The sequence below is a fragment of the Meleagris gallopavo genome, chromosome 1, assembly GCF_000146605.3.
Source record: "Meleagris gallopavo isolate NT-WF06-2002-E0010 breed Aviagen turkey brand Nicholas breeding stock chromosome 1, Turkey_5.1, whole genome shotgun sequence".
Taxonomy (NCBI): domain Eukaryota; kingdom Metazoa; phylum Chordata; class Aves; order Galliformes; family Phasianidae; genus Meleagris; species Meleagris gallopavo.
In genome coordinates this window covers 164,994,058-165,007,014 of record NC_015011.2, presented here as the reverse complement: position 1 = coordinate 165,007,014, position 12,957 = coordinate 164,994,058, and the positions used below count along the sequence as shown (strand labels likewise).

The window sequence follows — 12,957 nt, the reverse complement described above, 5'->3', positions numbered from 1 at the left end:
CAAATGGCATGGGGAATACATAACATAAAAATGTCCTGCTGCATTTCTAAGGGTAGGATATTACTATATATGAATTATGTATCAATATGATAAACATTGTCGTTACTTTTCAACTACTTAGAGAGTTTGGGTTAAACCAGTGAATATGCAACCGAAAAGAAAACAAATTAACAAATGCGTAATGGGCTGATGTTTGATGTCCATAAATACACAAGAATTCCAAAGCAAAGACAAGTGTGTACAAAATAATTTATTACAGCATAACATATGTTGGCAATATTTTACAGTGAGTTTTCCATTCAACAATTTTGAATCTAAATAGATGACACACAAAAGAAAATTTTAATTAGAACAGTTTATTTGTCTTAATAAAATCCCCTCTTCGTGAATTCATATTTGCCTTAGAGGGGCTAGTTAATATTACTGAAATTATTTACACTGCAGTGGAATAAAAACAAAACTGACTGAATGATTCCATTACAGTTTCCAGAAAATGGATTTTCTGTACAAGCCACAGTATAGTTATATTTTGATAGCAGTTCTTTATAGAATGTAAAGCTGTCATATGTAGCCATTTTGTCCAGCATTACGCTTTAAATAGGTATATTAGATTCAAACTTCCATTTTCATGTCGTGTATTTAATAGTTAATGCACCAGAATAAAGAAAAAGGTTCATTGTGATTTGTAGTCATCCTCTTCGTGCTCCCTTGAACGGTTTTTAAATATAAAACACACTCCTCACATACTGCTTGCTTTGCAGCACCTACAGCAATAGTATTTAGGCATGAGAAGCGTTGATATATTGGCCATAAATTCACAACTAAGACTTTTAATGGAGGTAATACAGTAAACTTAGCAGTGAATTTTTAGGATGTGGAGGGGAACTGTATCCCCCATTACTGTACCTTATGCATTTACCCAATATTGGAGCAGCTTTTTTTAACTGTCAGTAAGTGAACAGATGGGGAGAAATCAGAAGTGAGAGAAAGAAGGGTAAGATGGAACAACAACAACAAAAAAACAAACCAGACAACAGTATTAAATTCATTGCATTTTCAGGGAGTTGCTTGAGAATACTCAAACAGAAAATGTTAAACAGATCATAAACTTAAGAAATAATAGTTATGGAACACAAGGTAGATAGAATACAGTTTTCAAAAACCCTTAGTTTTTATACAAACCTAATCTTCATATCCATCAAGACCGGTTCCATAAGACACACACCTTACAAAAACATGCAAACTGCCAACATTCACTGTGCTTCAAAAGAAACCAAACTGAGCAAAGATTAAAAAAAAAAAAGTAAAAAAAATCCCAAGAACAACAGTAGAAGATGAAGAGGGTAATCCAAGCAGCACTTCCGTCTTAATCTGCTAAAGATGCTCAAAAGATAATTTCTTAACTAGATATTGATCACATTCATATGTGTATGCAATGACACTGGTGAAAGCAGTCTAACATCCATCATTTTTTTGTGAGGGAGGGCCGATGGATTATTAAAAGACTTAAAACTGTACAAGTATAAACATGAAAAATGCTGATTAAAGATCATGTTTACATAACTATTGGCAGTTTTTGTTGGGAGGAAAAAAAAAATAACTAATAGTATACTCCATTTCATTAAGCTAGCCAAATATTTCATTTTAGACCTGTTAAAGATATTAAAATGCAACCTGGAAAAGTAACCCTGATCCGTATCCAGCCAGCATGTAATGACAGTCAGAGTTTTGCATGTGTGTGTAGGTATGTAGGCACACACATGGGCTTGCATATGCTACTTCATATTTCATTAGACAGTAAGTCGTGGTTAATGGCTGTATGATTCACAGATGCAATGCTGCTCTCATCTTCGTTCGTGGCAGGCATAAAGGCAGATGTAAAAGGAAACAGTTTATGACACGCTGCTTGATATTCTTCACATTGAGTGTGGCAACTTCCAAAACTGCCGTCAAGCAGTGCCTCAAAAACCTTGGTTAATGTCTACAGAAAGAAGAGGAACAGTTGATAAATGTGATTTACAGTCATTTTAATACTAAAGAAATGTGCCTTTAAATTTTACTAATCTGAACAAACACAGGTATTGTGTTGGTATTTAGACATAACTACTTCTTTCAAAGTTCAAAAACCTCACTCTTCTGAAGATTAATTTATCATGACATATAAAACATATATATTATCATACAAGTTAAGTATGCATTAGTTTATACACTTGTCTCTCAATACTGTATTTTTTACCTTCACATTTTTGTCTCTCATGTTTTTATCCAATCTAGTAGCCACAGCAATTGCTTTTTCTTGCCTTGATTTGTCCAGAAAATACATCATTTTTGCACCTTATCACAAAAAAAAAAATGAAAGCACAACATTAAGATAATAGCATTACTAAATGCAATGCTGCATATACAGACACACATTGAATCCCGTAGAATTACTAGGACAAAATAAACATATTTCCATAATAACATGCAAAGAGAAAGTAGAACCTGGAAAACATCCAGTAAGATGCCTAACAAGATGAAAAGAGTAGAACACCACATCTGAAAGAATCAGGAGCAAACATCTGCTGAGATACCTGTACTTGACTTCCCAAATCGTCAACCTGCTCAAAGGGAAAAGGGTGCTAGTATTTCTCTCAAGATGCTGTTCTGAAATAGAGATCTTCTAAGTTTGGGATGACTTACCCTGAACTATTCCTCTAAGCAAAGCAATCAGTTCTCTGGAACTAACTTTCTCCAGTGAACCCTGACAGAGCTTGGATAACTTTGGCAAACTAAGTGAGATTAGTACTGGAAATTGAAGAAAAAAAAAAAAAAAATCAAGTTTTCTTAACTCTAGCAGTTTTGCTTTGTTTACTTTAAGTGGTACAAGCAGGCAGAGAAAAAAGATGAACAGGTAAGTTTCTGGCTCTTTCCAATTGATGTATAATGAAGAAATTGATTGGTGACATGAAACAGTGAAATCAACACATTTGCAAAAGCATTGGAAAGTTAAACAAACCTGAAAGTTGGTGCTGAATGGAGGTAGCATTGTGTTTGAGAAACTCCTCATTAAAACTTTCCAAATTTTTATTGACAAAGATTTTCTGCATTTCTTGAGTTAGGACCTTGCTCACAATTTCTGGGAGGTTACTGTGGTCAGATACTGGAAAGGGGCAGGGTAAGAGGGAGAGATGGGGGAAAAAAAAAAAAAAAATAACTTTAAGACAACTGTAGAAATATCACTGCAAAACTTTTTTTTTTTCTACTTCACAAATCTGTGCCCAGAAACAAATTTCAGATCAACAGTACTGCAAGTCTGCAAGCACTTCAGTATACAGAAAACAAATCTGTCAGATTGATTACATTTTGAAAAATGTTTGTTGCAAACAAATACACATTCTGATGAAAACATATGCTACTAGTCAGAGTGATTTTCAATCACCTGTGAATGAAGTCAGCAAGAAATATTCAACCAGTTCATCTTTACACTGTCTTATGTATAGTTTATCATCCTAAAAAATTTAAGACTTCACATTTAGTCTGATAAGCTGATATATATGACCAAAGGAAACACTTGGTTTGTTAGTGCTTCTTCTGGGGAGATCCCATTGTGGCCTTCCAATATTTGAAGGGAGTGTATAAACAGGAGGAGGAAAGACTGTTTACAAGGGTGGATAGTGATAGGACAAGGGGGAATGGTTCTAAACTAAGACAGAGGAGGTTTAGTTTAGATATTAGGAGGAAGTTTTTCACTCTGAGGGTGGTGACGCACTGGAACAGGTTGCCCAAGGACGTTGTGGATGCCCCATCCCTGGAGGCATTCAAGGCCAGGCTGGATGTGGCTCTGGGCAGCCTGGTCTGATGGTTGGCGACCCTGCACATAGCAGGGGGGTTGAAACGAGATGATCACTGTGGTCCTTTTCAACCCAGGCCATTCTATGATTCTACAATTTAAGAAATTTATAAACTCTATGGTGTTTGTTCAGTTTCTATTCTTTGTAACTTTTTTTTTTTTAACATTATTTATTAACAGGCTTCTAAAACTCAAACTAGTTGCACGTAAAAAAAAGAACATGCATTTACACAATTTCATTTTAGTTCTATAAAAGCATTACAGATGCATTTATATATGAATTATTCATACAAGCTCTCTGCTACGTGTATTTTCTGCTACCTAACACACGAAGCTCACAGCACTTACTTCGCTTCAGTCAGAATCTCTCTCCCATATTTGACACTTGCTTTCTTAAAACTTCTAGGAATTTCAAGGGTCTCTGGAACACCTACTTCTCTGTGAAATCTAGCCAGTGACTTACTGGGTCCACCTGCTGGATTAATGCAGGAAGGAGCACGTAAAATTCCTTTGATTGTACCCTGCATAGCACAACCTGTGCTTTCTTAGGTATTGCCTAGAAAAACAAACCATTCATTTTTGTCTCGACTTCAGTTTGTGTTTCAAGAGTATGTTTACACGTGACGAAAACATGTATTTATGTATTCATTCACATTACCTCCTATATCCTTATACATACATATGTACGTACTTCCTATACACATACCAGCTTTAGAGAATTTAATCAAGCACTCATGAAGCCACGGATTATTACTGTTGATAGCAAAAGCTCTTTTGACAGACTGTAACATTAACAGAAACTTTCCTGTGGGAAGGGAAAAAAAACAAAAGCACATTGAGATTAAAAATATGCAACTTCTTCTAGTTCTTTGTACTAGCTAATGTTTTATTTAGTAAATCTAGTAAAAACATTAGAAATATCAAAGTCTACAGAGAAATCAAAAAGAGATTTACTTTTTGCACTTAAACTTCTTAATTATACAGAAATTCCTATAGATCAAACTGACAAAACTACATAGATAATGCTTCTGTTTGGTTTTGTGTTCCCCTAAAGATTACACTACGGATATATTTCTATAGCATTCATTGGGGTATGCTAAAACTTATTTTCCTCTTAGCATTTTGTATTGTATATGCCCCACGATTTCTGGATATCACATAGGTCCCTGCTTCAGTCAGTTAAGGAATTATCTGTTTCAGGACATTTTAGACAACAGTCAACAGGGGAATTGGACTAGACAGCACTCAGAGATCCCTTCCAACTCTAAGGATTCTATGATGTCAGATAACACGGGTCACAGTGGAAAATTAAAAATTTGTAGAGCAAAAATAAAAGTAAGTGATACTTTACCTTTTCTAAAGTATATTTCAAATGCTAATAAATGGGTGTCTATGTTATCTCCAATAAGATTCTTAAGTGGAATAAGGAATTTAATGGCTTCTTCTAATGGATTTTCTGCCTGTTAGCAAACACACAATGAAAGTAAAGAATACAAATAAATGTCTGACACAATCTACCAATAATAGTTTGTTATTCAGAGCATTTAAACAATCGGAGGCCAAAGGTGAAGTGTTCAAGCACTATTCAAACAAAATTCAGAAAGCTGAGATTTCAAAGTGTGTACTCACGACTTCATATTGACAAAGGCAACAGCAGAGCTAACTGGCACCACTCATGTAGTGCAATAGGTTATGGTCTAAGTTAGCAGTTAAAAAGAAAATATGACCACCTCAGACAAAAAGTTTAACCTTCTGAAGTTACTCTGATAAAAGGAAATTCTTCATGCTTAAGGAAAGACTGGCTTTGTTTTCATATTCTGTGGACTACAATCATTTCTGTTAACTTTTTTCTTTTCCTGTATGAAAACTAACAGTATTTTGGGCAAGAATCAACTTTTTGTTCAGAATCTTATGGAAGATGGCTTACTTTTGGAAGAACCAAGATTTAAAGCAATAATATGAACACAGAATTTCAATTTATCAGAAAAAAATTACCATCCTTCAGTATAAGTAAACTGTAAATAAAAGATATCTTTGCACGCAGAAATGATTTTACATAAATTGATGGACTATTTTAGAAAAACTTGACAATCAATCTATATTATAGGTGTGTTAAGATAATGAGCCAAAGGTAACAAAGACCATGCTAACCCTTTCCAGTTTTTCAGGAACTAGTTCTTCCCTAGGTCCACTAGTTTCCTCTTCCTCTTCATCTCGCTTTTTCTTTTGATTCTTTTGCTGTCTCTCTCTTTCTGCATGCTTTCTTTCCTCTTCAAGTTTTGCTTTTTTCTGTGCTCTTCTTTGCTTGCTAAGCATCTTCTTCAGTTCTTTGGCTGAGAGATTTTCTATAGATTAAGTAACAAACATAGTAATTATTTCATTAAGATGTTTGTCTCAAACAGCCCTCAGGAACGCCACTATGCTCTTCCATCCATTTCAATATACTTTTACTTGCCAGAGTATCATATCACTGCAGCATCCAACTTTACTACTGGGTTACAGCACAACACTTGATCTTGTTTATTTACTCTATGAAAACTGTTAAAAAAAGCCTCAGCTACTTGAAAGATTAACTACAGGAAGTTGTTAAATCCATGTGACAGATTTTGTTTTAGAAAATGAATAATGACTTTGAAAGGTGATACTGAGCTCATGTGTTTACTGTGGCTCAGCTTCTTTCCAACTTTCTGTCTAAAGCATCCTGACTGATTTACACTTCAACTTAAAACAAGCCTGTTATCTTTCATTAATGTGTCTGATCCATATATAGCCTTGATAATAACCTTCATTTTCTACATGTCATCATTATAGCTAAATGGATGCAAGCAACTGGTATAGTTTGAAGGTAAAATTTCTGGTATGTGTTAAATACTGCCATTATAGGAGACTTCATGCTGTTTGATGGGTTCAGATTTATAAATGAAGAATAGACAAAGAACATGATTTTCTATAGGCTCATACAGAAGTGAGAAGCCTTCACTCTTCCCCATTCCCACTTCAGCTGGAATTACACTAATTTCCACTTGGTCTTCTGTCATATTTCACAGATAACAGGATTTGCACAAATAATGTGGCAAGGAACAGAAGAACAAGCTACTGAGGGACTTGCATGCTTTTTTGTGGCAGTGGCATCACATCTACTGGGCCCATTCTGGGGCCAGCCACCATTAAGATGGTGGAGCAAGGAGAAAAATGTTTTACCCATTTATTCTTCCCCAGTGGATAAGCCTACTAAATTTCAACACGCATATAAACTACATGACTTAACAGTCTCCCTCCCTTTAATTTTTATTATATACTGCTATGTTATATACAGAATCAAAATTAAAGTCAGAGAGAAAAATGATGCAAGTTGAACGGTGCTGTGAAATGTGACTCTTTTTGTGTGTGCTTCATACATATAAATAAACAGGGAAAGAACTCATTCACCTCAATAAAAGCTAAGACTCAATAAAAGGCAACATAAAATGGCATTTTGAGTTTAACTCAATATTGTTCTTTCTCTTGTTTTTTTTTGTTTTTTTTGTTTTTTAATTTCCATGTCAAATATTCTTCCCTTTGCAAAAAGCTAAGTATTAATTTAATCTCTTTTGTCTACTACTGCAGAATTGACAGTCACAAAGACTCCGCAAAAGAACAAGCAACTATTTTCTTAAGATAAAAAAATCTGCATAAATCACTTGTCATTGAATACTCTAACATTCATGCCAGGCACAACTGATTTCCAAAGATAATCTGCACTCTCTTTAAACACTAGTTTCAAATGAATTCACAAGTGTATTACTTGTGCTAATCCATACTTGTCCATGTATTTTTTGGCCCCAAAATTACATGAAAAATGGTAAATGTAATGCAGTGCTAACCAGTGTTATTATAATGCAATACTAGAAAATCTATAAAGATTAAATACATTAAAATATAATTCTTACAGCAAGTCAGACTGCTTTCCCACCATATCTATCCATTATGTTTCAGAATTCACCAGTTATTGACACTTATCTTCTCTTTAAATGGATAAATGGCTGAATTCAATTTGATTTTCCTCTTAAGGTTCTGAAATACTACTCCTCTCTCAAATACTCTAGCTGCAGCTAGGTTCATTCACACGCTGGTTTTACAATATGATGTGGGGAGAGTAGAGGGGGAAAAAAAAAAGCTGTACTATGTTATCTATGATTTCTTTCCAGTTACTGATCAAATAATAAGCAACAGAAATGGAACAAGGCATTTATGTTACAACTCACTGATTCTATAGCACATAACTTACATAGCTTATACAGCTTTTACTTTTCATACACATATGAGCCTCCGTTAAAGTCTAGATACCTGAATTCACTTCTTGTTCTTTGCTTTCATTGGTAAGAGGATTATCATGAAGCTTCAAGTAGATTTCAATTGCTGATCGAGCAGCTTTGAAGTAGAAGGCATGTTTCCTGAGCACATCTTCTAATCTCAAAAGGTCTACATAGGCACGAAGAGTCATCTTTCTCATGCAGTATGTGTGGAAGTCAAATTGATCATCCGTTATCTCAAAAAAATGCTTCAAGGAGGGGAAAAAAGGAAACCAAGTCTAAGGCATTTCCCTGGCTTACTCTATTTTTTAAATAAATGGAGATAAAATTATAACTGATACTACAGGCATTATTTAACAAGCATAGAACTATTCTTATAATACTGACCATCCAAGAGAATCTGTCAGTAGGAAGAATAAACCCAGGAAAATCTCATTTTGTTTGCAAAAACTATAATGATAATGTTCAAAGGCTTAGGCACTCTTTAAAAGCCAACTGAAATATGATTGCTCTTATTAAAAAACAATTAGCAAAAAGACAGCATGAAGTTAGTGTAAAAGTAGTAGGTAAGAGACATAACATTTTATATTGAATCCTTTTCACTATTTCACAGTAGTTTTGCACATAATAGATAACTGATGTCATCCTTAGCTATTACAATACATCACCAAGAATTAACCTGTTTTAGAAATTTTTAGAAAACTTGTATGCAAAGAAAATTGTGCCGTATACAGCTGCGAATATCCTTATTAACAGGAAAAAAATAAAGTGTTTTTACCTACTTACCCTTTCTACTTCGTGACATTTTTTCAAGGCTTCACCATATTTCCCTAGCCTTTGATAAGCTGCAGCACATTCAGTCTGGAACCACATACACTGCATCTCATTTAGGTTTTCCATAGCAGAAGTCCCTTCCTGAAATAAGTGTTATTATCACTTTTTGCCATAGTAGTTTACCATCCTTTTTCAAAAGGACTAGTTACAGCATGTCAGTAGGAAACGACTTGCAATACCGTGTAAAATGGATATAACATCTCCATAGCTGAGAGCTCTACTAGTGATGCCTTCATGCTTCCTAAGTTACAGAGGGATAAATTCAAATGAGTTTAAAAAATAATTGTCTGAAGCAGATTAGTGTCTCAACACATGATTAAAATTAACTCATGCTTACATATTACGTATACAGTCTTACAAAAAAACACCTATACACTTACTGCTTTATCACATAACATGAATAATTTTATTATTTTAGAACTTGTTTGTTAGCCTGACAAAACCTATTTGGATTCACACTTCATGCTTTTTCATGGGAAGTATTCTTTATATATTTAATATTCAAGACTGAGAACAAACTGGAAGCACAATCCAAATATCAAGAACACCAGTTACCGAAATCAGAACATTTTATGACAACACAAAGAAAATCCCATTCAATTAATAATATTTAAATATTTAGGAACAGATCTATCCTATTTTACTACTGGTATCTATGGACTTCTTGCCCTTGCCTTCACACCAGCATACACAGTGACTTCACAGAATACCAGAATGGCTTGGGTTGGAAGGGTCCTGTGAGATCTAGTTTTAATCCTCTTCCTGTGGACACGATGGCATCCCATTAGATCTAGCTACCCAGGGCCTCATCCAACCTAGTTTTGAATGCATCCAAGGACGGGGCATCCACAACTTCTCTAGGCAATTCATCTCAGTTCCTCATCACATTCTCAGTGGAAAATGTCATCCTAATATAACATTTAATCTAAATCTCCCTTTTTTAAATTTTAGAACTATTCCCCATTGTCCTACTGGTATCAGACCATGTAAGAAGTCAGTCTCCTCCCTGTTCATAAGCTCCCTTTAAATTCTAGGAGGCTGCAACGAGTTCTTCCCTGAGCCTATCCTTCTCTGTGCTAAACAAGTCCAACTCCTTGAGCCTGTCTTCAAAGGAGAGGTGCTCCAATCCTCTCAATCATATTTGTGGCTCTCCTCTGGGGACCTGCTCCAACATCTCCATATCTTTCTTGTGCTGGGGACCCCAGGCCTGAATGCAGTGCTCCAGGGGGATCCTCACAAGAACAAATTGGAGGGAGACAACCACCCCCACCATCCTGCTGGCCACCCTTCTTTTGATGCAGTCTAGAATACAGTTGGCTTTTTGGGCTGCAAGTGCACAATGTTTGCTCACATCAAGTTTCTCATCCACCAGAACTCCCAAGTCCTTGAGAGCACCCCTGCAGGGAAGCAGTTCTCTCAGTCTGTACACATACCTGAGATTACTGCGACTCACGTGCAACACCTTGCTCTTGGCCTTGTTGAACCTCATTAGGTTCATGTGGACCCACTTATCAAGCTTGGATCTCATCCCTTATATCAAATGCATCACTCAGCTTAGTGTTGCCAAACTTGCAGAGTGTATTCAATCCTACTGAGCTTTAGCAGTCAAGTTTCAAATGGCTCCCAGAAATACCGAGGAAGCTTGGATTCACATTCAAGTTTTCTCACACTTAAGAAGAATTAAAGATCCTAACTTCCATACATGTTTTAAGAAACCCCACCAAGTAGCTGTCTTTCATAGCCAGTTATACAAATAATATGGAAACCCAGGCTTGATGAACCTAAATTTTATATAAATATAAAAACTATTACCATATTTAAACTGTTTGCCCTGCTTTTTATAAATGGAACTGCCTTATAAAATTGTAGTCTGTAGCACTAGTTTTAATGAATGAAATGTTCAAATCCAAATTACATCTATGTAATATAATTAAGTCATAATGAATGTAGTAGCTTGCACATTCCTGTGCAGTTAGCTTAAATTATATTATTGGCAAATGGCAGATTTTGCAAACAAGGTATTCATTGGAGGTACTTCAGAAGTATGTCACTACAGAAGTACTTCTGGATAAGTACCTCTGAATAACCTTTTTCCCAAAATTTACTAGCTCTTCACAGTTATTTATCACTAAGTGCAAGCTATGACATGCATTATTTTAAAAATGGACACTTGAAAAAAGATAACTTCCTGATTTTAGTCAAAAATTAAGACTTACATTAGCAAAGTTAAACAAGAATTGCTAGAGGCAAACAAAACTTCCCTTCATTATAACAGGAAACTTACCCTAGTGAATTTAGAACACATCTCTTCTGCATCCTTCACCATATTTGCTCGCAGCATGTATTTAGCACATTTAGAATTGATAAATCTGTCAGCAGTATCTAAAGATTGTGCTTCATCCATCCATTTGGCAGCTTCCTTCAGGTTACCTACATGCTGTTGGAAGAAAGTAGTTATGGAGAAATTAAGTAACTAAATTTCAAGATAAACTTTATATTGACCAACTCCTTAAATCTATGATTACTTGTATTTCTCTTTCAGAAGTAATAGAGACAATATTCCTCTGCTTGTCCTCCTCACTCTCACACATTTATAAATATTTTTTAAGAACACCAACAATTTGCTTTAAGCTGTGACTCACTTTAGCAAATCTAAACAGAGTAGAGGGGTTTTCATTTTCTGACTGACTGCAGAGTGCACAAGAAGAAACGTACACAAAAGTCAGTACTCACAGTGCTATCCACACATTCACACCAGTTTCATGGGGCTTTGTTGTTGTTTTTTTTTTTATTTAAAAGCTATATACTCCACATGTCCAAATTCACTTTTTACCTTGTAAATTTTTGCTTTTAAGTAGAATAGTTCTATTAATGTTGGAGTGCTTGCAATTGCAGCATTAATGTAATCCAAGGCCAAAGAACACTGGCCAAGTTTGTCAAAGTGCTGTGCCAGGAAATACCGAACCCAGAGCAGCGTCGTTGGGGGCTCTCTCTCTCCATTTTCTGGAACAAAACAGAAAAGGTTTCATTAACCAATTAAGACTGAACACGGCACTTGAAAAACATACAAAAAACCAAATTGTAGCAAATTCAGCAAGTATTTCCTATAATGCTTTCATTTACTAAACATTCATTTATTACATCCTTCTCTTGCAAAAAAAAGGTTTCAGCGTTACAACAATTCTTCCTAACTGCCATAAACAGTAATTACATCATAATTAAGACAAGAATCAATACATAGAAACTTACCACATGGACCAAAAAGGTCACACGTTCTCAAAGAGGCTTCGTAACCAGTAACAAGTTCTTGGATTGTAGAGACCTGCATATAAAAATAGCAACTTAACTTCAGCTTTACTGTTTTGTATATGTACATTAACATACTGAAAAAATACCTGGGCAAAATTTGAGAAGCTATTCTAGAATAACCACTCAATTTAAAAAAAATACTGTAGGTATCATCACATAACTTAATTTCACTTTCAGAAGGTATCTTTGATCATGTTTTAACTGGTGATATTGCAGAAAGCAGGTGTAATCTTTGGCAGCATACTTACAGGGGAAGTGTATTTGATCAGTATCCTTCACAAGTTACACTTGAAAAATTTTATTTTTTAAGGTATAAGGCCTCAAACGTCCAAAGTGAGCCAATGAAACAAGGTGCTTTGGAAAAGGATGGGCGTAATAATGAAGATACGGACCAGGTTGCTTTAACTTTCTAGCAAATGATAGGCACTGCTAAAGATTTATTTTTATTATTTTTGTTATTAAAAAGGCATTGCTGCTTGGAATATTGAGTGCATCCCTTTCATTCCCTCTCCATAAATTGATTAAGGCAAACACCTTCTGAAACCATACCTTGTTAATAGTATCATTACTCATTCCAAAGCTAAAGATTCAAAGTTCACTCTTAGTTTTAGCCTCAGACTACTGAAGTTTGAAATTTACAAGTGTTAGTATCTATGCTTTTCACGACAAAGAACTATTCCAGAAGTAGAT

General features: G+C 35.1%; 1 protein-coding gene across 1 annotated transcript; it reads right to left on the bottom strand.

The window, feature by feature from the left end:
* Nucleotides 1-231: 231 nt before the first annotated feature.
* Nucleotides 232-12,357, bottom strand: NAA16 (N(alpha)-acetyltransferase 16, NatA auxiliary subunit). The gene is made up of 11 exons (XM_003203321.4): nt 12,208-12,357; nt 11,792-11,961; nt 11,243-11,395; nt 8,911-9,039; nt 8,159-8,372; nt 5,984-6,177; nt 5,184-5,292; nt 4,539-4,637; nt 2,999-3,142; nt 2,237-2,334; nt 232-1,981 (listed from the first exon to the last, which is right to left on the bottom strand). The coding sequence occupies exons 1-11, from the start codon at nt 12,338-12,340 to the stop codon at nt 1,781-1,783; spliced, it is 1,644 nt and encodes a 547-aa protein (XP_003203369.2). The 5' UTR covers nt 12,341-12,357; the 3' UTR covers nt 232-1,780.
* Nucleotides 12,358-12,957: the final 600 nt, after the last annotated feature.